At 38.9% G+C, this 27,945-nt stretch overlaps 1 protein-coding gene across 1 annotated transcript in view; it reads left to right on the forward strand.

The window, feature by feature from the left end:
• The window catches only part of RORC (RAR related orphan receptor C), a 2,019,495-nt gene that overhangs the window by 279,627 nt on the left and 1,711,923 nt on the right, over positions 1-27,945 (forward strand). The window contains 1 exon segment of the mRNA XM_044079934.1: positions 17,304-17,355. Coding sequence (XP_043935869.1) covers positions 17,325-17,355 — 31 coding nt within the window. The 5' untranslated portion in view covers positions 17,304-17,324.

Genomic DNA, 27,945 nt, shown 5'->3' on the forward strand with positions numbered 1-27,945 from the left:
AATGGCTTCCACTTTTAGCAGGTCCTGGCCTTATCTTATCACTCCCCACTTTATGTCCTAGGTAGGAGACCTCTGCCATACCCACCTGACATTTGTTCGGCTTAATGGTCAGCCCTGCCCTCTGTAGTCTGCCCAGCACCTCCCTGACATGCTGAAGGTGCTCTGGCCAGGAATGGCTGTAGATGGCAATATCATCTAGGTAAGCAAGGGCAAACCCCCCTGCCCCTGCTAGGATATGATCTACCAGCCTCTGGAAAGTTGCTGGAGCATTCTTCATCCCAAAGGGCATCTTTGTGAACTCATACAAACCAAAAGGAGTCACAAAGGCTGACTTCTCTCTAGCACTGGGAGTCAAGGGAACCTGCCAGTAACCCTTGGTAAGATCAGTGGTTGTAAGTTACTTAGCCCCACCTAGCTGCTCTAGGACCTCATCTGTCCTAGACATGGGGTAAGCATCTGACTCTGTGACTAATTTCTGTAGTCCACACAGAACCTGGTGCTGCCATCCTTCTTTGGCATCAGCACCATTGGTGAGGCCCAGGGACTGTTGGACTCTTGAATCACTTCTAGTTCCAACATCTCCTGTACCTCTTCCCGCACAGTCTGTTTGACTCTCTCAGGCACTCTATAAGGGGCCTGCCTAATAGGCCTTTGGGGTCCTGTATCCACCTGGTGTTGCCCCAAGTGGGTGCACCCTGGTTTCCCAGTGAACATGTCCCCAAATTCCTGCAACACTGCTCAGATTTCTCGAACCTGGTTAGGAGATAGCTGCTTGGACATTGCTACCCCTTCCACTGAGGTGTCCGTCTGAGCCTCACTGTGGAGATCAGTCCCCAGATCTCCCTCAGACTCCTCCTACAATCCACTGCAAATGCTCAGCACAAGGGCCTCCCTATTATGGTAAGGTTTCATCATGTTAACATGGTGCAATTGGTGCCTCTCCCTCCTGCTTAGCAGTTTTACCATGTAACTAACGTCACTTACCTTTTTTTACCACCTTGTAGGATCCCTCCCAAGCTGCTTGCAGCTTGTTGTATTTGACAGGAATGAGAAGCATTGCCTGCTGCCCTACAGCATACTGTCTAGCTCGAGCATTCCTGTCATACCAGACATTTTCTGATGTTGGGCTTCTGCCAGGTTCTCCTTGGCCAAGCCCATGAGTTCCCTGAACCTTGTCCTGAGGTTTTGGACATATGCCACAACAGACTCCTTGTGAAATTCACACTCACCTTCCCACTCATCATAATGAAATCTACAAGTCCCCTCACCCTATGCCCATACAACAACTCAAAGGATGAAAAACCTGTGGATTCCTGGGGAACCTCTCTGTAAGCAAGCAACAGATGGGGAAAGTATTTGTCCCACTCCCTCTTAAACTGGTCTGAAAATGCCTGTAGCATGGACTTGAGTGTAGTGTTTAACCTCTCAACAAGACCATTAGTCTGGGGATGGTAGGGGGTGGTCTTCAGGTGCTTCACCCCACAGTACTTCCACAGACAAGCCAGCAGGTCTGACATGAAATTGGCACCTCTGTCAGTCAGTACTTCTTTTGGGAAACCTACCCTCCTGAAAATCGCTAACAAAGCATTTGCCACTTTTTCTGCCTCAATGAACGACAAAGCCACTGCCTCAGGGTATCCTGTAGCATAAACTACTACCACTAGGATATAATTTTTCCCTGTGGAACTTGGGGTACTCAGAGGCACCACAATATCCATAGCTACCCTCTGAAATGGCTCTTCAATCACAGGCAAAGGCATCAAAGGAGCTCTCACCTTGTCTCCTACATTGCCTACTATTTGGCACTGTTCACAGTTCCTGCAGTACCCTGTTACATCTCTGGAAATTCCCGGCCAATAGAAGTTCTGCATAATACATCTCTTTGTACATTTTATGGCCATATGACCTGCAAAGGGAATATATCATGGGCTATGGCTAGAAGCACCAGATGGTAGGCTCTAGGCATTACCAACTGCTGTATTCTCTCGCCTTCTAGCCTTCCCTCAGGGGTCCATTGTCTATACAGTAACCCTTTGTCCCAGTATACAGATTCTCTCTTCTCTTGAGAATCGGGTCCCTCACTAGCTACCTCTCTCACGCCTTGCAATGTAGGGTCTGAGAGCTGAGCCTGTCTCAACTCTGTCCTTGTAACCCTACCCAGCTCCCCTTCCTTGGGAAGTCTGGCATCCTCTGACAGTGGTGCCTCACTGTCAGCCTGGGTACTACTACTCACCTCTACCTTTGCAGTCACTCTGTCCAAGGGAATATCAGTACCCACAAGCAGCTGTGGCTCACCTTCAGTCTCACTGCTGCAGGGTAGCTCCCTCCCTGAAGTAACCAGCTCACCAGTGTTTGCAGCAAGTATGCGGTCTTTCTGGGTCTCCCCCAGGCTGCCCGACCCACATGCTTGTCTTGAAGCCTGACTGCATGTAACTGCATTAACACATAGGGAAGGATTTTGCTGAGGCAGTACTATCAGGACATCTGCAGGATGGTAGTTCGGTACCCCTGTTGTCTCAAGACAACCGACTATTGGCATTTTGTTTTTCCCACTTATTGGCCCTCTCACCTTTTTTCCCCCACCTTGCCTCTCCGTGGACATCTGTGTGCCACATGTCCCCACTGGTTACATTCAAAACATTTAACCCTAGGTTCTGGACTTGTACCTGGAGTAGTGGCTTCCCCTGCTACTGGCAGATTCTGTTGGGGCAGTCTGTGATGCCCAACATGGGTTCCTTTAGACCCATGAGCAGTACTGGGGGTCCCTTTCCTGTGCAGGGCTGCCCTGCTTGCTTGGTATAGGTTTCCCTTCTTCCCCATCTCCTTTGAAGTAGCACATTGTCTATCAGCTAACCAAATCCTCATGTCTTCGGGCATAGTGCAAAGGGCTTGTTCCCTCACCAAAAGGTCTGCTAGTCCTTCAGAAGTGGTAACCTGACATCCACTCACCCACCTATGAAAATAAGTGCTCAGTTCAGCAACATATTCACACACACTTCCATCTGCCTTGCGTCTATGCTCACAAAACATTTTCCGATAAGTTTCAAGTGTTAGCTTAAAAAATTCTAACAAACAGTTCTTAACGGGTCTACTTCAGAAGATTGACAGACCATTTGATCGACATTTATTTGGTCGACAGCTCATTTGGTCAACAACCAGTATTCAAAGCACTTAACAGGGATTTGCCCCCCCTCCCCAATGTTGTGTGACCCTGGAGTTGATATATATAGTTAGGGGTGTGTGGGGGGCACAGCCCCTCACATTGGGTGCCACAGAAGTACCTCACAAAAAGGATTACTGGCCTCAAACAAATGCCCTACACTGAGCACCTCAAAAAACTCCAGCTTTACTCCATAGCCTATCGCCTACTCCGAGGTGATCTCTGTCTAACATATAAAGCTATGACAAACCCAGAGCTGTTGGACATGCTACACCTAAAGAAATCTCAATCCTTCCGAGCTACACACTCTAGCGACCTAAACCTTGTCACCACAATAAACAGGACATGCTGGTGGGATAGATTCCTGTCCCAGAGACTTCCTATACTCTGGAACAAGCTACCCATCTATGTCAAGCAAAGTTCTTCATTAGCACTCTTCAAGAAAAATCTTGATGAGTGGATGGGAAATAGGAAATACACGCCAGGGATCACTTCTGTGTCTCTGCTGTACAGTGGCATAGGAAAATAACTTTCTTGGGTGGCGTAAGCTATGGAACCTTGCTGGCTAGGCTTATGTAGGCCCTTGGGCCGATAGCCTAGTACCTACCTATGACCTATTTTCATTTAAAAGCATGAAAATACAAGAAAAACTACACATTTTAAATGAAAATAGGTGGGGGCTTCGACCCCCACACCCCCCAATGTGGGAGGCAATGCCCCACACACCCCCTAACTCTATATATCAACTCCAGGGTCGCACAACATTGGGGAGGGGGGCAAATCCCTGTTAAGTGCCTTGAATACTGGTTGTCGACCAAATGAGCTGTCGACCAAATGAATGTTGATCAAATGGTCTGTCGATCTTATGAAGTAGACCCTTCTTAACAGTAGTATAATCAAAATATTTACAATCAGCAGGTTTAGACAACACAGTCACAGCTTTACCATGGAGTAAGGGGGTCAGGAACTGTACCGTGAGCCTTTGGTCAACATCATACAGTTTACTTACCCTGTCAAACATATGAATGAAACTATCAAAACTATCCCCTCTTTAAACTGCAGAAGAAATTTGCTGACCTTTTGTGCTTCTGGGGTCCAATTACTCCCATCCCCATTACCTCTATGACTCTGCCAAAGAGTCAGCATCTCCTTTTCGTGCTGCCTCTGCCTTTCCTTCTCCTCAGCTTCCAGGCATAGCAGTTTTTCATTCTCCTCAGCCTGTAGATGTCTCAGTCTCTCTGCTGCTTCTGTTTCCAAATGCCCAGCCTCCAACTCAAGTCTGTTTAGCTCCAGATGGATTTTTAAGTCCTCTGCAGAAAGGTTACGCTGTCCATTCTCTGAGTGTTGTACATTCTGTGTCTCTGCTGTACAGTGGCATAGGAAAATAACTTTCTTGGGTGGCGTAAGCTATGGAACCTTGCTGGCTAGGCTTATGTAGGCCCTTGGGCCGATAGCCTAGTACCTACCTATGAACCTATGACCTATTTTCGTTTAAAAGCATGAAAATACAAGAAAAACTACACATTTTAAATGAAAATAGGTGGGGGCTTCGACCCCCACACCCCCCAATGTGGGAGGCAATGCCCCACACACCCCCTAACTCTATATATCAACTCCAGGGTTGCACAACATTGGGGAGGGGGGCAAATCCCTGTTAAGTGCCTTGAATACTGGTTGTCGACCAAATGAGCTGTCGACCAAATGAATGTTGATCAAATGGTCTGTCGATCTTATGAAGTAGACCCTTCTTAACAGTAGTATAATCAAAATATTTACAATCAGCAGGTTTAGACAACACAGTCACAGCTTTACCATGGAGTAAGGGGGTCAGGAACTGTACCGTGAGCCTTTGGTCAACATCATACAGTTTACTTACCCTGTCAAACATATGAATGAAACTATCAAAACTATCCCCTCTTTAAACTGCAGAAGAAATTTGCTGACCTTTTGTGCTTCTGGGGTCCAATTACTCCCATCCCCATTACCTCTATGACTCTGCCAAAGAGTCAGCATCTCCTTTTCGTGCTGCCTCTGCCTTTCCTTCTCCTCAGCTTCCAGGCATAGCAGTTTTTCATTCTCCTCAGCCTGTAGATGTCTCAGTCTCTCTGCTGCTTCTGTTTCCAAATGCCCAGCCTCCAACTCAAGTCTGTTTAGCTCCAGATGGATTTTTAAGTCCTCTGCAGAAAGGTTAAGCTGTCCATTCTCTGAGTGTTGTACATCTCCACGGCCAGTCTGATCATCCTCCTGATTGCTGTTTTTTGATGCAGCTGTGACCAAAGCTGCAATCATGTCTGCCTTAGTCAGGTTTCCCTGCACCAGTCCTTTAGCCTGGCACATCTCAGCCAGCTGGCTCCTTGTCAGCTTTCCATACTCCTCTGCTGACATGCTTGCCTGCTCTCCCTGACTAAGTTAACAAAAGAAACAAAACAATTGTGATCTGAACTCTGAGTATTCAGTGCATGGCTGATTTAGAGTATAAAACACCTGTAGAGATCACTGTACACAAGCTATAGAAATTCACACTACCCACACCACTACAAGCAATTTAGTATTTTCCAACCAGTTAATATATGATGTGGATATCCCACCACTGCCAAACAATTAATATGTGACACCCATGCACTGGCCCTGCAATCAAGGAGCCTCAATCCTCACCACTACTACCAGTGAAGGGCATCCACATAGGGCAGGATAACAAATACACACACAGTAAGGTACAATTTCCCTTAAGAGCACACAGAGATCACAGTCAGCCTGGGGCAGGTTTCTCCCTTTCTCTCCAGATCCCCAGTAAGACTCCCCACTGGCACAGCTATAGGGTCCAGATCTCAGCCTAGTGGTCAAGCTAAAGCCCCCAGCACCTTCTCTGTCCAACCAGTGCTTGTGTCCCTGCCCAAGTAGCTGACACACACACTTTGAGATGAGTTATATATAACCACACAGACACTCCTGGGGAAAGCTGTTACAGGTTCTCCAGCTTGTGCCCCTTTTACCCAGACTATACAGTAGAAATCACTGCCACCACCCACTAATATTTATAAGCTACTAAAAAGGCTCTTAACAAAGGGTGTCCAATTATTACTGTGCAATATTATTGTCCAAATGGTAAGTGTGACTGAACAGCAAAGCTTATTGGAGTGACTTGGACAGTATCACTATATACATGCAATGTATTCTAGATCTTAAATTATCTCTACACAAAACAGGCACAGTTGAAAGGTTTAAAAATATTTAATAATAAATAATAAAAACACAAGACAATACTTCTTACTGCACAGTGCTAGTCAAATGTTCAGAGATCACATGGAAATGCTTAAAATAATACAGTAGAAAAGTTCTGGCATCAATGCAGAAAACTAATCTAATCTTCCTATTTCCTAGTTATATCTAAGAGAAAACAGTTCTAAAATAAATTTACATATAGAGCATAGGCAGAGTGCTGGCGATGTTGGATGTTCTCAAGACAAATGCAAAATGCACCGAGTCATTTTTGTCCTTAAATTGATAACACAGTATCACTGACTCATTTCAGATTACATCATTATTTTCTGTTTCCCGGACTAACAGAAGCTCAGAGTGTAACAGCCCTTTTGATCTTACACCTGGTCAGGAAGCTACATCAATAAAAGACATTATACATGCAAATTCTAGCAATTAACTCTAGTCTCAAAACAAAAGCAAGAAATCCTTCATCCAGACATCTCGGCTCTGGGTTTTGTGATCAAACAATTACACAATGCTTGACTTATCAGCTTTCGTACAGCAGAGTGCACTGTTGTTACATTTTTGCAGTTCCATATTTAACACTATTTTCTTCCATTTAAGAGAACAAGCCTGTGGCTTATATTAACATTTACAAATGACAGAATTATCTACAAAATTCTGTTTGGCTATTCTGGCAGCCTTCACCTGTCTTCACAAATACATCAACATGTTACAATGCTAGATTTCAACACACTAAATTGCAAACTATAGACATGCACACTTACAACACCAATTACTAACACTTTCCAGAACTTAAAAACTAATTATATACCCTCTTATCAGAAACCAGACGATATAAAACCTAACTAGGTGGGGGGCTACACCCCAAACAACCCCAATGTGGGAGGCTGTGCCCCCCCATACCCCTCCATCTGTGTATACTAAATCCAGGATCACACTACAGTGAGGAAAAGGGCATATACCTTTTACTTACCTTACAGTATCTACACACTGCCACTACTATGTTGAAATGTAACATTGTAAGGTGTCAGTGTTATGAGTTTCAGTCAAGTGAGTTTTCAGTATTATGAACTTTAGGTTATATGGTCTCGGTCAAATAAATGTCGGTCATATGAAGTAGACCCATGTGTATATATATATATATATATATATATATATATATATATATATATATATATGTATATATATATGTGTGTGTGTGTGTGTGTGTATGGATCTACTTCACATGACTGAAAACTCAAAATACTGAAATTCATTTTACTGAAACCACAATACCTAAATTTCAAAATACTGAAAACTCATTTGACTGTGTATTATTATACGTAAAGCTTACAATGTTGAATTTCAAAATAACGAAAACAGAATATGTCATACTGAAAATTCGGTATTATGAACTTTCAGTATAGTGACATTCTGTTTTCTAGTGTTTCGTTGTAGTAACTTTTCGTGATTGTCATCTCGAGATACTGAAATTCGGTATTTCAGTATTTCAAGATTTGAAAGTAGAAACATATATATGTCAGCGTATGTATCATACTGCTCAGCTGTCCACCAGATTTCGTAGAATGTCCAGATTTTTGCCTCATATTTTTAGTCTGTTCTCATTCAATTTGTGGTTTCTGAGCAAATCATAGAGGATTGATGTCACTAGATAGTACTAAATAATGACAGTCATTTTGTGTTTCAGGCTTCATACTCTTCAGAAAATATCCGTCATTCTAGCAACTTTCAAAGTTTGTAGGAGCAATACTTTGTCCCTATTTTTGGTCCAGGTTTATTGTGTTGAGAGGTATGGTGTGTGTGTATCTGTGTGTGTGCGTGTGTATAGATATATATGTATGTGTGTGTGTGTGTGTGTGTGTGTGTGTATATACACATATATATATAAATATATATATATATGTATATATATATATATATATATATATATATGTGTGTGTGTGTGTGTGTGTGTGCATGCGTATATGTGTGTGTGTTTATATATATATATATATATATATATATATATATATATATGTATATGTGTGTAGATATATATGTATATATATATTTGTGTATATATATATATATATATATGTGTGTGTGTGTATATATATATATATATATATATATATATATATATATATATATATACATACATATATATATATATATATATATATATATATATACATACATATATATATACATATATGTGTGCTTGTGTCTGTATGGGTCCACTTCTAAATCTTGAGATCCCACAATCTCAAAGCCATAATGACGAGATTGTGGAATCTCGAAGTTGTAAACAAAAAAAAAAAAAGATGACAACATTTAAAAACATGTTTTTGCAGGGAGGCAAACCTTCCTGCACCCACAACACCTCCTGCAAACTAAATATACTAATTCTAAGATCGCTGTACAGTGAAGAAGAATGGTAATGTAGATTGCTATACAGTGCAATCTCAGAGTTAGTATATTTAATTTGCAGGGGGTGTGGGGGTTCAGGGGGGCTTGCCCTCCTGCAAAAACATGTTTTTTAATGTTGTCATCTTTTTTTTTTTTTGTTTTACAATTTTGAGATTACTCAATCTCGACATTATGGCTTCAGGATTGTGAAAGTCGAGATTGTGGGACCATATATATATATATATATATATATATATATATATATATATATATATTTATATATATAGATATATATACATATATATATATATCTATATATATATATATATATATATATATGGGTCTACTTCAAAGCATTGAAAGCCCACAATATCGAAGACCAAATTGTCGAGATGAAAGAATTGAAAATTTTGAAACCTCACTTCAGCGAACAACCAGATCAGTGAATCCATTCCTAGGGTATATATATATATATATATATATATATATGTATGTATATGTATATATATATATATATATATATATATATATATATACATGTATATGTATATATATATATATATATATATATATATATATATATATATATATATATATATATGGGTACCCTTCGGTAGAGCGAACTTTTGCAAGTTCAAACCTCATGTGGCCAATACCATATGTTCGAACTTTTAAAAGTTCGATCGAACTGAATGGAGATCTTCCTACTGTGTGGAATGGGAAGATTTCCCTTTTCCACAATGTAGTGCGATCTCGGAGTTGGTATATTTAAGTACGGTGTGTGTCCCCCTTCAACAGATGTTTAATTTTGTTTTTTGTTGTTTTTTTTGCTTTTTTCTTCAGTGTTTGAACTTTTACAAGTTCAAACATATGGTCTCGGCCATTTGTGGTTCAAATTTCTAAAAGTTCGATCTACTGAAGTAGATCTCTCTATCTATATATATATATATATATATATATATATATATATATATATATATATATATACTTTGCACCCATGGCCTTTGCCCGCTTTGCCCCACCTTACCTATGCTGCTGCATCCAGTGTCCAAATACCAGCTACTTATAATGAGGTAGAAGGTTTTCTATACAGATTTAAATCCAGACCACTTGCATCAGATAACTACCTACTTCTTTCTTCAAACTACTACTGCTCCAGCAGTCTGTATGTCTGTTTCACTTTTTACTAACTGGTCCATTTGGGTGTTAACTTTTTAAACTGGTTGAAAATCATTTCATCAAAGTATATTTCATAGGCCATTATCATTCATAGTAATATTTCAATGAAAGTGACAGCTCATTCTCAACCCCTCTCTTTGTCCCTCCCTCTCCTCTGCCTTTAAAATGCATCTACCTGACAGAGTACTACAATCCAATAACCAAAATCTTCTAGAAATAAACAAACCAGCTCGCCCCCCAGGCAAACACCTTCTATCCTTTAGTCTAGCACAACTCTGGAACTCCCTACTACCACACATTCGTGCTACCCCTACTTACTCTATCTTCAAAAAAACTCTTCACTCATACCTAATATCCCAGTGGGAATGCTCCAGCTGCCACCCCACATAACTCACACTGCAAAATTTCTTTTTCTCCCCTTTTTATCAACATTGCTCCTTCTAACTTCTCTTCAACTCATAAAATGTTATTTACTTGCAAACTAGATATTATTCTCGTCTACACCTCTTACTTAAACTTTCTATATATTAATGTTCCTGTATATATCTTGTAATCATTCCTTAAAATTCTGCACTACCTGTTCATTTATCTAAAACCTATACTGTGTGCAATGTCTGTTCTTGTCTAATCCAATTGTATATTTTCAATCTATGTCATATTGTCATATTAATTGGTCTGCGCTATATTATAACACATGTAAACTTATTATCTACAAAATTTTGTAACCTTGATTGTTTATGGAGCTTTTCTCCCCAGGACTCCATTGAAAACGGGTTCACTTTGGCCCAATGGACTATCCTGGTAAACCAACTGCAAATAAATAAAATAAATAAATAAATAAATACTGAAACTCCAGAATTTTGGTGTGTAACTGTAATGTGCAAAATTCATCAACATGCTATAAAAAGGCAATAGTTTTATTGGGGGGGCCCACCCTCCACATGCTGCACTCCTCCATACTCCATACTTGTTTAACAGCTCCAAGAATGCAAAGCCTTGGGAAAGAGGCAATTACAAGTATTTGCAGTCTCAGGATTGTTGTATATAACACTGTGGGTTATGGGGTGGGGCGGGGGAGGCAAACATCTTTATATCAGGAATGCAGGAGGGGGGACAAAGACACTTAGTGGCCATGCTTCATTTTCCACATGTGAACAACATAATTTTATGTCAGTTAATAAAATTATGCTTCATTCTGACAAACATAGATGAATTTGTGGCCTTGTAGCTTCATTTACTGTGGTCAGTGAATTTGTGGCCTTGTAGCTTAATTAACTGTGGTCAGTGAATCTGTAGCCTTGTAGCTTCATTAACTGTGGTCAATGAGTAAGTGCCCTTGTAGCTTCATTAACTGTGATCAGTGAATCTGTGGCCTTGTAGCTTCATTAACTGTGGTCAGTGAGTGTGTTCTAGCATGGTTTGCTTCACTGAGTTCAATCTCTTGTTGCATGTGTCATCTTTCTATGCAACTGATGGACATGAGTTCAAGGAAGGTAATATTTTTCTCCTCTCAGAAGTCCATGAAAAAAGCCAACACGCTGAGAACTACCTCCTATTATAGTAGGCAACCATGCCAAGAGCCGTAGAAGCATCTGTGAACAACTGCATGGAGTCAGTGATCATGGAGTCAGTCATCCCACCAAAACAAAATGGCCATTAAAATCATTTTAAAAAATCCTCACTCTGTGATGCTTCTGGTGACCTTCCTGGAGTAAATTTGAGAGTAATCTGGAAAAAAGTTCTGCCTTGGGCCACTTTCCTCTGGGCAGAATTTAGTTAGCCAAGTAGTTCAATTATTTTGCTAAACTAAACTTTCCTGTCTGACAGGAAGGAGCTGATATATGATCTCAGACAACCGAGCTAGGCTTGTGGTAATCTAGTACAGATGGAAAACGTGTTTGCCTCCAAATCCAGAAATATTAGGGACTTGACGGGGCCTTCCATTTTATCACAAACCAAAGGGACCCCAACTGCTGACTTTGCTCAGTGAATGTGAAAAACATATTATATCCATGTGTTGCCAATCACCTACAAACAAACAATCGTGAAGATAATGAATGGTTTGCTTCAAAAGTGGTGTGAGCCACAGCACAGCCTATGGGCATAGCCATTCAGTGTAATAACTGCCTTCAACATGTATATCCAAAAGGCTTACCAGAAGTAATTGAAAAGCCAAGTCCGCATCTGACACAGCCAGCCAGGGATCCTTGAAGTGACAAATGATTCTTATTGCATTTCCCAAAGACAAGTACTGAACTCAGTGTTTATACAATAATTTCAGTAATGCCCCTTAAGGAAAAGAAAGGTTGTGAATCAACCAGAATTCACCTTTCTTTTTGGGAACTAAGGTAAATGGAGATACTGTAAATAACTCAGATGTAGGGGATGTAGTTTGGCCCACAACTCACCCTTTACAAATATCTTTATTCTAAAAGGTGAGGAAGTCTTAAAGGCACTTTTGAACAGCCAGTTCTTACAGACTGAAGGCCCAGAAACAGCAGTGGATATGACAGGAAGCCCACAGGTGAAATCTTGAAGTAATTTAAATGCTGCTTGCTGGTCAGAATAACCTTTTAACATATGAGTCAGGATGTCAGGATTGATAAGCAAGTGGCTCCTGAAACTGTTACTGGAAAATGCAAAAGAAACTGGATTCTCTGAAGCCACAAAAGGAAGACTGTCCTCTTTCACGTAAGTTTGTGAGTGTATTCTTCCATTTAACCTTACAGATATTGATGGGCTTGCCACCTTTGAACACATCCTTGAACCAACATCAGGCAGCTGGGTGTCCTGCCATACAGTGCAAACAAGTAATGTGGAAACCTGCATGATGACCATGAGCATTTACCAGTGTTGGAAGACCAGAAATATTTAACCTTATACTCTCCTGTCCCATGGTGGAAACTTAGGCCTCCAGATCATGACTTCCAGCCAAGCATCAGCATGCAGTTCTTCCACTTTTAAATTACTATTTTTGGGCTTCCAGAACTTTCTGGTTGTACCAGAGCCAGGCTAACCCTCACTAAAATTATGTGCTTCTCTTATTATTAAGAAGTGTTCCTTTATTTCAGAGGGATGTAATGTAATTAGCAAAGGTATGTGTAACTTTTTATGTCTGTTTAAAATGTAACATGTTGGAGCTTTTCTCCCTGGGTCTGCAGTGAAAAGTTGTTTTTAACTAAACCCAATCAGACAAACCAGGTAAATAAAAGCAAAATAAAGTAAATAAATAAAAATACAAAGTAACTCAATAGTGGCAAAGTCCATGAAGAGTCTTTCTTGATGATTATGGATAAAATTTAAAAATCTCACCAACCAATTGACCTAGGATTTTGGCTTAATTTTTCTTGCCTGACACATGCCCAAAGTGCTAATGCAGACAACAGGTCTTTTATCTCAGGACCTTCAGCATTCTATATCCACTAGATCCCATCTGCATCGACTAAATCAAAAGTATCAGCAAACCCCTCTCCATATAATTTCTTTAATTGACACTAGAATATGGGCAATGATTTGTAGAGCCTTGCAAGCCAGAAACCAGACTGGAGGAGTATAAGAAGTCCTGTTAACTTGCCTGCTATTGTTATAGTCGGTGTAGGTTCAGACATAAGTGGTAACTTAAGATAGGATTAGCTTCCAAGACAGGGATCTTCCATGTTGTTCTCCGTGGCCTCTTCCATGTGTTCTGACGCAGTCGGTAAACCCATGACCAGCACCATTTCAAATTATCTAGACCTCCCTGACTGGTTAAGAGCTTCACTAAAGACTCTAGACCACAGTCACCCTGGTCTGGTTTAACTGAATCTCTTTACTCATTGGGGCTGAAGTCGGGAAGTCATCCTTTAATGCCATTGGTTTATCTTCTTGTCTTCTGTCTAGCTTTCTTAGGCGATGGCCCTTTCTCCAATGATGTCTGCCCTAAGCATTGATGAGAGACAATTCTAACCCACATGGTTAGAATTGCTGGAGCCATGTCAGACTCCAAACCAGTTACAAGTGGCGTCCCACAAGGCTCAGTCCTGGGACCTCTCTTGTTCGGTATATATTTCTCGGAGGTACAGGCCAACATGGAAGGACTGTGGCTGACCAAGTTCGCAGATGACTGCAAACTGGGTGTCATAATCGACTCTCCAGCCGACACAAGCATCCTCTAAAAGGGCCTCATAGAAACAGACAACTGGTGCCAGAGCCATGGCCTCAAGCTAAACACCAAAAAGTGTATAGTCATCCCCTTTGGCAAAAACAAAGTGCCCACAAATTACCACATAGGTGGTAATCCATTAAGTACAGAAGAAGTAATTAGGGACCTGAGGACCCAAGTTGATAGCAATCTCTCATTTGACAACCACGTGGCCAAAGTGGTTAGAAAAACATTTTATATAGCCCATCTAATCATGAAGGGATTCACATCTAGATCAGGGGAGGTCATCGTGCCTCTTTACTCATCTCTCACCAGGCCCATAATTGAGTACAATGCCCCTTTTGGGATGTACCTTACCAGACACCTGCAGCAACTGGAAAGACCCCAAAAGTACCTCACCAAGAGGATCAAAAAGCTCAAACAGATGCCATATGCTGCTCGGTTAAAGAAACTCCAGCTCTATTCAGTGGCATACCGCCTGCTCAGAGGCGATCTGTGCCTGACGTATAAAGCCATGTCCAACCCGGAATTAATAGACATGCTGCACTTCAGAAAATCCAAATCCCATTGAGCCACGCGCTCGAGAGACGTGAACCTCAGCACTGAAATAAATAGGACATGCTGGAGGGACAGATTCATAACCCAGAGGCTCCCTTCACTCTGGAATAAAATCCCAGTCCAGGTTAGGCAGAGTCCCTCATTGACTTTCTTCAAGAGGAATCTTGATGAGTGGATGGGAGATCGTAGGTTTACCCCGGGTATCACTTCTGTGTCACTGTTAGACAGAGGCACAGTATACTAACCTCGAAAAAGGGCATAGCAAAATTAATTTAAAATGTGTGGCGAAAGCCAAACACACTCTGGCTAGGCTTAGAAATGCCCTAGGGCAGATAGCCTAGTATGAACCTATGAACCTATGAGAGGTCCTCTTCATTCATACCAACTTGATTGACATAGTCAGACTACTCAGGACTTGTAGCAGATGAGTCATCAGATAAGGTTTGGACCTGGTCAGAGATGCCTAACCATCCTTCCTGAATGTCCTAGATGGAAAAAATACCTAGAGAAAGAACATAAAGATTAGCATGAGAAAAGTGAGGGGGGGAGAAGTAAAGCGATAGTACAAATAGGGATATGCCACCCAACAAGGACAAGTAATCCATCAACTGTAACCTAAAACAGTAAAGATCTGAACTGTGGCATATGGGATAAGCAAAACGTAGAATAAAATGTTTACTTAGAAAAAAGGGAGGGGGTATGGCTTATTTAGTCTGAAATTAAAGCCAGTGACAGAGTACTGAGAGCACCACTTAGCTAGGGAAGAAGAGAAAGACGTCATGTCAAATGTCAAAATTAAAAAAAAAAAACTTCCCACTTGGCAAGCACTGTACCATTATATTACAAGGGATCCACCAGAAACATGCTGACAAACTGATATCTTCTAGTAGTTTACTAAATACAAATCTTGAAAGTTAAAGGAGCTGATTCAGTGGGTCTATATTATATCATCGAATGCTTAAAAAAGCAAACGATGAATAATCGACCCCATGTAAGCAAAAGCTTACAATCTTGAAAGCTCAGAACAGCGATTTTTTTTCCAATGTAGGGGGCTGCATCACCCACATCCCCCGCTACTTAAATATACCAACTCTGAGACCACACTTTAGTGAAGTGAGATTGCCATACGGAATATTTCCGTATACTTCACTGTACTGAGGTCTTGGAGTTGGTATATTTAAGTAGTGGGGGATGTGGGGGGGCGTTGCCTCACGTGGGGGGGGTGCAGGGGGGCTTACAGCATTCAGGTAACTTTCTTTCCTTTCTTTTTGTTATGTATGATCGAAGTTTTAAAACTTCGGTCATATAAGTTTGATTATATGACGTTCGAAGTTTTGAAACTTTGAACATATAATATATAGACCCAGGAATTGGTAGATGCCGGATGAGTGTAGTTTCTGGTTGCTTGAGAGTTACTATTAAAAATTGACCTGGCAAATACCGTACCCTATACTATACCATACCATAAACACTGTATTTGTTTGATTTTAATATTGAAATACAGTAATTAAAAGCCTCGCTGGAATAATAATGTTTTAAACTTATAGTTCCTCTAGAAAGTGTGTCATACGGAAAGTTTTTCAGTGGCATGCTGAGTGGATTGGAATTGAATTAATTGAATAGAGAGCGAGAGAGAATCCATGTATGAACACTGAAGCAACTGTGTATGAGAGATCAGAGAGATGTATGAAAGCTGAAGAGAGGCTGTGTGAGAGATTGGAGAGAAAGAGTGAGTGAATGCATGTATGAAAGCTGAAGAGATTCTGTGTGCGAGATCTTAAGAGAGAATGCACAATCATGCAAGCTGAGTGAGTATGGAGCGAGTGTTGACATTTTAGCGATTTTGCATTTTTGGTTTGACTTGTTCTCAGATTGGGGAGAGAGAGAATTTATTTGTAACTTCCTTTTTAAAACTCTAAAAGTGTAAAAACGTAAGGTATGTTTCTGCGGGGGGAAAACAGAAGGGGGAACACATGAAAAACTGAATTGTTCGTACTGTACTGTATTTCTTTGATTTTTTTTTTCTGGTTGCTTGAGAGTTCTGGTTGCTTGAGTACTGGCTGACTGAGAGTTTACTGTATGTAGTATGTATGTTCTACTGTTGCACAGTGCATTCCTGTCTCTGTTTTTCTTTCTTTTTTTTTTTTTTTTTTTTTTAAATCTACTGAGGTATCATTTGTGGAGTATAAATGTTCTTTGTTTGTGTAGATTTTGTTAAAATCAAAATGAGGAGCTCTTTGTCATATAGATCTGATGTGTTCTTCATAAAAATTATGGATTGCTAGTGTGTTACTGTGGAATGAAGTCATTAAACCATTAAAGATCATCTTCATTTCAGTGCATAAGAGATTCAGAGGTATGTAATGAAGCTAGGTTTAGGGGCAGTCTTTGCATTGAAATTTGTCTTTTTTTTTGTGTGTGTGTTATTTTTCTCCAAGGAACAGACAGTTTACTACTGTGTACATTTTAAATTATATGTTTATTAGTGAGGAGAAGGTTAGTTGACAGTAGATGACAAAACTTGTTCCTGTGATGAACACACAATTTACAATGAGCACGCTGATTGATATGTCCAATCAGCATGCGCACTTTTGAATACTAATGGCCATTTATTGTGTAATTTACTGTAAATACTTTTTCTCTCTTTTTAAGGTAGTAACCAAGTAGCTGTTGATGCCGTGGATAACTGAGGTGAACAATAAAGGTAACCTTAGAAGAGGATGTTTGATTTGTAAATTAAATAGTCCATTTGTTTCCTTGTTCTTTTTGTTTTTTAAACAAAGGATACCTTGCTGTAAAGAGGGGAAGACCACATATAGATCCCAGGGAACGAAACCAGAAGTGGTTGTCCTTCCTAAACTGTGTACAGAGGAATATACAGACATTGGGCTTTACCTATTAAAGTAACATCCGTAATAGTAATAAATGCTTAAACCATCATGGCACTGTTGCTATCACAGGCATTAAATAATTTTGACCCTAGGTCAAAGTGATTCTGGGGGGAAAGCACAACTTGTCATGAGCCACAAACTGATAAGACTAGCTAAGCTGAGGTAAAAACAGGAGGCAGGAACTCTAAAATAACTTCTGTGGGACATGAGTATGAGCCACGTAAATTTTCCAAAAAAAAAATAATCTATTCTTGAACTTGGCAGCCCATGACAAGCCAAAACAAGACAAACACTCAACACCGAGAAGAGGAGAGAAGATATCTAAACCAAAAACTGAAAGTGAATTCCTATGTTTTTAAATCTAACTGCCCCAAATTTCACAGAATGTCCAGATTCTTCCCTCAAATGGTGATCTATTCCTGATAAAAACAGCAGTGTCTGGCAAATTATTGAGGACTGCAGTCACTAAATGAAAACAGACATCTAAGTTCTGGACTAATCCCGTTATTCTATCAGTCCTCTAAAGTTTAGAAGAGAGAGTGACTCCACTGAACAGCATGTGAATGATACTAGGAAAACCTGTTACCAAAAATGCACCACTGTCCAATAAAAAAAAATTGCCTAAGACAACACATCAGTGGGAATGAATGACCTGACATACACAACCCAGCGAACAGCACATCAGTAGCAACATAATGATCAGGAAACACAATGAAGAAGTAACTGTTCCAAGACTGAGGAAAAAAAACAGTTGACATGAGAAATATACATACTAAGATGTACACCACCATTAAATGGAGTGTCAGAGGACAATAAAACAACCTCTGAACACTTGAACTTCACACAATAGAAAGGATACCATAACTAATAGATGCTGACCAAAACTTGCTGATCATGGGCAAGCAGAGTGTTGGGCTACTTTACTTGATGGAGCTAACAGCACAACTTGAGTCCATGCTAGTGTGGGACAACTCAGTCTAACTTGCAAACTTAGTATAATATATAAAACTGAATTTAAGCACACTGCTGAAAGTCTGCATTTATGTAGCTTGTAGAAAGAATATTATACACAAGCTTGGCCATTGTACATGTAGAAGCCAATGGCTGTTACTAAACATCAGATTACACAACATGTATGATTTTTAAGGAAGGATTGCAATTCAAGATAGTTATCGGCATTTCGATGCAATTTGTGCGCACTGTGCAAAAACAAATGACAATGGATTACCTTCTGTACTGAAGAAATTGTTTTATTTTTTATTTTAAAATTGTTAACTGGAGTAGAGCACTGATCTCATCGGACCTATTTCATTCTCAGCCTGGGATAAACACTATAGATACATGACATTATATACAGAGCGAAGGACAAAATGCAATATATACGTATATTGTATACAAAGTGAATAACATAGTTGGCTTGAGGATATAAAGGCAGTAGATAAATCATTTTATATGCAGAGTGACTCACAAAACACAATATATGCATGCATTGTACACAGAGTGGAAATCAGAGTTTGCATGTTGAAAGAATCTCAATCAGAAATAGAGTCAGAGCAAGGTATGTAAGTATTCGGAGTGTAACATGCTGGACAGAAAACTATAAGTGAGAAATATATTCTAATTATATTTGCACTGACCCATACTTCAGATAATCTCATAAATAGATGGATTACGCAAGTCTTTGATTTATGTCTTGAGAGTCATGTATGTGTGACTTTTGAAATCAAGTTCTGGGCAAAATAATATACAAGATATTAGCATGGAATGACTTTTCAATTCGATGGTTGCATTTTTAATAGATTTTTGCATTGTACTGCTTGATAAAATAGTTCTGTTAAGAATTGTGGTTATTTGTATTATTTGTGATACTCAGGATGCCCCAAACTGACTGATGTACGTAACAAGCTCTCTGTAACTTGACGGCTCCAGACCTCTCAGCTGGGTCTGTATTTTGGAGGGATGCTGATATTTTCAGGACTGATTTAGGATGTCCCCATTTTTGGAGGTATATCTGTATTTTCATGTTGATTTACCCCTTTTGAACAATTTTCTGAATCCTCCTCATCAAACGTGATTTTTGAAGCAGTCTAGTACACATAAAACCACAATACATAACCAACATACTAGTGGCAACAATAATTTAAAAAAAGAGGACGCACATTTTAGTATTCCCATTTCCAAAAACAAATGTAAATTATATTTGTGTGGGAAAATTTTTGCAGAATAGTTCACGAAAGTCTACATATTTTCCATTGTCTCTGATAATGTGCTTATACTTTTCCATCATTTTTGTCACTCACTGTTTTTTTAAACGTGTTTCTAAATAGTATCCCACATTCCAACTGGAAAGAGGGAAGATTTATAGGCTGTATTCAAATGTTATGCTGATTAGATGCGCAGATGTTTAACTTGATGTTCCTGTTTTTCAAGGGTCTTTGTTCATATGGTTAAGATGCATGGACAGCTCTCAGAACCAGTTTAGTGTTATTTTTTTTTTTCGGTCTTCTAGCTTTCATTAGTTGTGACAAGATTAAGATTCCACACCTCAACAGACATAACCAAGGGGATGCCGTACAGGTCACTCAGCTAAACTAGGGGTCATTCATTTTTTATATATATATATATATATATATATATATATATATATATATATAATGTAACAGACTAAATTGAGTAGGGTCTGCTTTGATTAACACAATGACTTAATTTTAATTTCATCTTTGATACCATTGGATTGTGATATTTTATGTTTTACTAAAAGTTGTATATCTGCTGCTGAGGAAAGCTGTTTTCATTCTAGTCATAGAGAACTACTTTTAATGCTAGGGGTTTGATCTTGTAATATTAATAGTAAAGGCTTTAGATCACACTGTAATCGAGGATGTTGAAGCAGTACTCAGCACTGTTGGCAGTGATCATGCACCTTTTCTTGTGAGACATAAAGACATTTACTTTACAGAGAGAATGAAACCCTAAGTAGCATCCCTTCAGGATTGTGTGATTTATTTATTTAAAATGCCTAAGGATACTGCTGCCCTAATATTAGTACTCATGAGAAAAATCAGCTGAGGACAAAATGTGCTTTTTGTCATGTGCGTTAGGCATTCATGGGATTAATGGTACAGAGATGTGAGAGCTTCTGTTAACGTTAAATCACAGCTCACCTTCTGGCTGAGAATAGCCTGCATTTCTGATACTAAACACCATCTGACTCAGTAGCACAGACAGACCTTTCTGTTCATCACATTCTGATTTTATTTCACTGCTAAGAAAGCTGTGTTTATGCTAGTCAGTTTAAGAGAAAATACAGATATACCTGGTCAAAGTTACAAGTCTTGCTCCATGGCCTAATTTCTGTTTTTAGGAGGGGGTGTCTAAGAAGGACCCCAACACTTCAAACTTCCTAACCACTCACTGTAGATTTTGGAAAATCCTCAAAGAACTCCATACTCTGTTGATGAGAGAGTGAAAAGGCTTTATTTACAATGTTAAAACTTTGTGAAATGCTACCCCTTCTTACATATTCATTGTGATGCATGTAAGACCCATAACTACATTTTCACAGTGTGGCATGAAAGACCACTTCTAGATATTCACTGCATTAAATGTACATGATATGTGGCATAGGTACACCATAAAGCTGCACAGGCTTAATTACAACAGTGTCTGATAAAAGCATGGCCATTCCACAAGTACTATTTAGAGTACATTTGTAGATTCAGTGTTGGAATGCCAGTGTATACTGTCAACATGTGTGCAGCATATTTTTGGAAAAACTGCTTCACAAAGCAACTGTTGTTAAGAGTGCAGACACATATTTGATATGTGTGTCACGACTATAATATATGCAAATGTACTTTTTTCTGGGCTTTTAACACATATGTTTAGAAAATGACATCACCTCATTAGTACATGTAGTACAAGAAGAGCATCCTTTAAGGCATTTACAAATGAGCTACAGCTCAGAAATGCAAAATACTTTAATAGTAAGCTGCAACATTGTGAATGTGAGAGCAAGGATGCCCTGTCACCTCTCTATATAATGTTATGTAAGCATCAGGATACATTTATATTGTCCAGCATGATAGTTCTGTGTCGGAGCATCCTGTGTAGGTATTGTGAGCAGTGAACCAGATCAGTTTATACTGCAGTGTCACAGATAGGCAGATAAGCTACCCTATATGCTTTGTGTCTATTGGAGGCTGTCAGCATGTGTAATACCCATTATTACTGCTTTCACATAGATGTCACCCCCTGGAAGATTTTTATAGGAATTTAGTAGGAATGGTCATTATTTGGGCACCAGAACTAAGATATCCTGTCATTTGTGTGCAGAGGGGAGATTGTGAGCTAGTATAACACAAGTTGTTAGAAGAATACATCATAGCTGAAATTCAGTGCTGTCTGCAGGTTGTACAAAGAGTTTAGCAACAGTATATATTGCAATGCCACAAGCAATGCCTCCTGGATTTTTCCTACATTGTTTTATGTTTCAGAGTGGTCTACCTAGTATTAGCAGACAGAAACATAGCTCTCAATATTCCATCTGCAAAATGCGGAACAGTGCCTCTCGTAATGTGGAACAAATGGGCAAACACTGGTACACATACAACAACTTACTAATAACTTCAGCTGGGAAGGGCACAGGATGGTTAAAATGTGCTATTTTATACTTATATAAAATGTTTTTGATGTATTAATGATTCAGTACTATTTACCATGGATATCGGTTAAAAAATTCCTAACATTGAATGTGTGATAGATGCTTTCAAATGTGGAAGTTTGGCAAACATGGACTTTTTAAGACCCAAAATGAGGAACGTTCTTCGTAATGCGGCATACTTGACAGGAATGGACAAAAAAGTAAAGAGAGGGAGAGCAGCAATATACTTTTGAATATTTTAGTGATGTTTTTAACCCAGAAAATTAAAAGCTTCAAGTCCTTCAATTACCCTGACAGATTACTTCTACCTAACGCTCCATGGTGACTTGGTTATTGTTTTTCATGCCATGGAAGACCTAATGGCTCTGCAGACCCCCACACTAGGGACCTAAATCTGTACCAACAAATAAACAAGACTTGTTGCAGGGATAGGTTCTTGACTCAATATATTCCTTTCTTATGGAGAAAGTTACCACTTCTTGTCAAACAGGTCTTGATGATTGAATTGGTAGACTGTCATTTACACCAGGGTCTTAATGTACATCCCGGTTCAGTTTGTGAAGTGAGCACTATGAAATGCTTGAAAATGGTGACAAGAATTTCTAAATGTGTCTACTTAGTAAAGTTATACACAGCTAGGCAGCTTATGGTCCTTGTGCTCTCTTGTCTAGGATTGCTCCTTTGTTGTCATAGCATTTAAGGCCAGAAAGGTAGTTATCATAGGTTCATAGGTTCATAGGTTTATACTAGGCTATCTGCCCTAAGGCATTTATAAGCCTAGCCCAAAGTTTTGTGGCTTACGCCACCCCTTATATGAAAAAATACTGTACCCATTAGTTTGTTGTGCCTCTGTCCAGCAGTGACACAGAGATGATTCCTGGGGTAAACCTATGATCTCCCATCCACAGGTCAAGATTTCTCTTGAACAGAGCCAACGAGGTGCTCTGCCTCACATGGACCGGGATTTTATTCCACAGCATAGGGAGTCTCTGAGTGATAAATCTATCCCTCCAGCACATCCTATTTATATCCGTGCTAAGGTTTAAGTCGCTTGCTCTAGTGGTTTTGGTGGATTTGGATTTTTTGAGGTGGAGCATGTCCATTAATTCCGGGTTGGACATGGCCTTGTATGTCAGGCACATGTCACCTCTGAGCAGACGGTATGCGACTGAATAGAGCTGGAGTTTCTTCAATCTGGCAGCATATGACAGATTTTGGAGTCCCTTTATCCTTTTGGTGAGGAACTTTTGGGGTCTCTCCAATTGCTGCAGATGTCGGGTGAGATACATCCCGAATGGGGCATTGTACTCGATCATTAGTCTAATAAGTGAAGAGTACAGGGGAACAATGACCTCGTAAACCAAGAAACGGACACAAGCGAACCACAGGCACCAAGGTCACACACAAATAAACTGAGGGTGTGATTCACTCAGCACTATATGCACTCAAAGGAAATATAAATCCAAGACAAAACTACTGTAGGAAATAGCAAAGTCCACAAGCTCTTGTCTTAACGTTTATTACACATCCGTTTTCGTCCACAACTTCATCAGAAACATTTTAAACCCTCCCCTTCATGCCTTATATAGTAAAACCAATTAGTATCTGAAATAACGTACAGATTGTTAGCATTAAAAAGATATATACAACCTACAATAAAAATATGTAAAACTGTTCTAAAATGTAATTATATTAATATTCAGTGTCACACTATCATTAATAATCTTTCCATTAACCCCTAAACAGTGTACATAAGTTGTTTAATTGTTAAAAAAAAATGTATTTAATAATTAAAATATGATACAAAAAACAAATGACAAGGCAATTTCAAGATGAGCAGGACACAAGGTATATTATTGAGTCTGCTAATTATAATTTTGCAGCCCTCAGTTTGAGTACTGGTCCCAGGGAGATCATATCGTTTAAACCTAGGGGCTTTGTGGCTTCTAATGTAATCTGCCAAAAAAGCTCCCTGTATTCTACCCTGGTCTCCCACATCCCACCTCTAGGGTCAACATCCACCACTTCCAGGACAAAAAATTGAAATTTTGCTTTTGCACAATGGCAAGAGTGTTTAAAAAGAGCATTGCTTTCTTTCTTAGTCCTTATTTCATAAAGATGTTCATATATTCGTTTTTTAAGAGATCTCTCACTCTTACCAATATAAAATGAATTACACACTATACATACAGCCAAGTAAATAATACCTTTTGTATTACAATTAACAAATGAATATAGATGAAATCTCCTGTTCCTTGCCTGTAAAAAATAACTGTCACCTATTGCTAAGCTTGAACAATATTTACGGGCTCCACATTTAAATAAACCTTTTCTCTTTGAAGAATTTTTTGAACCAAAACCTTTGTATCCCCTCTCTAATAAGTTTTTAATGGTATTACCTTTCTTATACACAAATTTTAGTTGGTCAGAAAATATACACTCCAAATCAGATATTTTTGAGAAATTCTCCCATTCTCTATTAATAATTTTCTTAACCAATGTTGATTGTCCATCATAGGTCATCACCACACTATTATTGTAAGCCTCTGTTGTTTTTCGCTCACATAAAATATCTGTGAAGGAACTATTGTTCCCTAAAATGGGGGCAAATCTAGTATTCCTACCTGCAACAACCTCCTTTAAAAGGTCATTAAAAAGTTGGTTGGGGTACCCCCTGTTCAAAAATTGGGTCCTTAGCCATTCAGACTCTTGTTCGAACTGTTCATTGTCCGAAGACATTCTGCTAATCCTAACCAACTGGCCCTTAAGTACTCCTTTTTTCTGGAAATAAGGGTGTGAGCTAGTAAAATGCAGGTAGGAATTAGAGAAGGTTTCCTTCCTGTAAATCTTTGATACAAATTTATTTTCATTTTTAGTAATAGTAATATCCAAATAATTGAGAGTGTTCGTATCAAAACTGTATGTAAAGTTGAAAAATTCCGTAGTGATATCAAGGTAATTAACCAACTCTATAAAAGAAGTTTCATCCCCTTTCCATAAAAAACAGAGGTCGTCTAAAAATCTCCCATAAAGTAACCAGTGTTCCTTATACATAGAATTAAACAAGAAGTTGTTCTCCCAATATGCCATGATTACATTTGCATAAGTGGGGGCACATGGTGTTGTTTAAAGTATTCCCCTGAAAAGTAAATGAAATTATTTTTCAATATAATTTCCATAAGGGTTAGAACTGTTTTAAATTCATTGTTAGTTAATTCATTATAATCAACTAACATTTCTTCAAACCATTCCATCCCTATGTCGTGGGGAATACTTGTAAACAGGTCAATCACATCCATTGTTCCAAAAGCCAATTCTTTTGTACACAAAGAATGGTCAAGTTTTCTTAACAAGTCCCATGAATCTTTCAAGATGTTATGATTGTTGGTTACCAGTTTCTTGATTTTCATGTCGACATACTTAGCTAGTGGTGTAGTAATTGAATTATCTGCTGCCACAATAGCTCTTAGGGGTGGGTCATTTACATCTTTATGTGTTTTTGGTATGCCAAAGATCACTGGTACTTTTGGCTTATCAACATATAGATATCTAAATGTCCCTTGATCTATTAAACCCTCTAACATTAAGTCAATAAGGAGCAAACGTATCTTTTTATAGGCTATGTTGATTTCATTGGTCGATGTCCTTACATATTTGTCTGTATTATTAAGGATTTCCATCATTTTTCCTTCATATATAATTTGTTCCATGAACACGACACCCCCACCCTTGTCTGGTTTCATTACTCGCAGACCTCTATCCCTACATATATTATCTAATAAACTTTTTTCTTCCAATGTTAGATTGTATTTAACAAAACTATGAGTAAGTGAAGTTCTTAACATATGTTCTATCAAGTTCTCAAAATTTTTTAGTTGGGGATGTAGTGGGGGGTCATATGTACTTTTCCTTCCAAGACCATTTATTTGGTTGGAAATGTTTGTGTCATGAAACAAAAGTTCCAGATTCTTTTTCCTTATGAACATCTTTATGTTTATTAACAAGTTAAACATATTTGTTTTCTTAGTTGGAATAAAACCGAAACCTTTTGAAAATACATTAAAAGTAGTTTCAGTCACAGGATAACTAGAATAATTGTAGATGGTAAAATCCTTATATATCCACTTGAAACCAGTATTAACCACCTTGTCAACTAATTCCACTTGGTTAAGTTCCTCATTTGGGGTCTCCCCTGGTTTCCTTGATAGTTTTTTGAATAGGAGTCACTATTGGTCTTAGACCTAAGCCTCTCAGATCTCCTAAGTGGTGGAAACTCGTTATCGTAGTTCTCATTACTATAAAAAACATCTCCATTACTATTTGTTTCAGTTTGAAACCCCCCCATAGTTTCTAACAAATGCTTTAGGTTTGGGGTAATGTGTCTTAGTCCTGTACTCGTTTAAGTCCCTTTCTATCTTGTTACATTTCCTATTCTGTACCTCAATACATTTAGTCTCAATATTGTTTAACAATTTAAAATACTTGGCTTTTTCCTCTTCAGTAGTAAACACCAAGTCATTAATAATGCCAGTATTTAATTGTTCAATTTTAACTTGCAACTTCTCCATCTCCTTGTCACTGTTTTTAATAATAGCTTTCATAATGTCCTTGCCACATTTCTCAAACGCTATTAACAAATCACTGTGAAAATCACTACCTTCTATAACATTATTGGGATACTTAAAAATTCTGAGGCCTTTTGGAATAATGTTCAATGACAAACAGTGCCTCAAATACGAGTTGTCCATTTCAAGCATCTTATATTTATAAAGAAAAAAGTCAAAATCTTCGAGCTTTGTTTTATATGTCCCATGATTAACTGCTACTGTTGCCTTTTTATGAAAGTCAAATTTCGTGTTAAAAATGTCAGAGAACAATTTTTTAGTACCTGTAGTCATATTAGTTCTCCCAGCTGGGTGGGCGTTTACCGCAGTGTCAGGACTCCCATAGTCTTCGACCAAAACATTTTCCTGTCCATTCGGACTAAATATTCTCGGTAAACCATCGAGACTTGTATTTATTCCACTGTTAGGCTCCCTGGTTCGTTTCATAGCACCATGAACGATACAACCCTTTCCATTACGCCTTTCGGCTTCCTGATTGTCAGGGGGAGTAAACGACGACAATAGCGTAGTCATTGATTGGCTCAACGGAGTCAGCAGACCGACCAGCTGTGTTAGCTGGCCCACCAGTTTACGTAGTTCACCTGTATCAGAGCTACGTTGCGGATTTTCAAGTACTGTAGTGCCCGTAGATTCCATCCTGTTGTATAACCAGTAACCAAAAGCAAGGAAATGTCCAAAATGCACTAGTAAACCAAGAAACGGACACAAGCAAACCACAGGCACCAAGGTCACACACAAATAAACTGAGGGTGTGATTCACCCAGCACTATACGCACTCAAAGGAAATATAAATCCAAGGCAAAACTACTGTAGGAAATAGCAAAGTCCACAAGCTCTTGTCTTAACGTTTATTACACATCCGTTTTCGTCCACGACTTCATCAGAAACATTTTAAACCCTCCCCGTCATGCCTTATATAGTAAAACCAATTAGTATCTGAAATAATTAACGTACAGATTGCTAGCATTAAAAAGATATATACAACCTACAATAAAAATATGTAAAACTGTTCTAAAATGTAATTATATTAATATTCAGTGTCACACTATCATTAATAATCTTTCCATTAACCCCTAAACAGTGTACATAAGTTGTTTAATTGTTAAAAAAATGTA

The sequence above is a fragment of the Protopterus annectens genome, chromosome 8.part0, assembly GCF_019279795.1.
Source record: "Protopterus annectens isolate FY-2018-M chromosome 8.part0, PAN1.0, whole genome shotgun sequence".
Taxonomy (NCBI): domain Eukaryota; kingdom Metazoa; phylum Chordata; order Ceratodontiformes; family Protopteridae; genus Protopterus; species Protopterus annectens.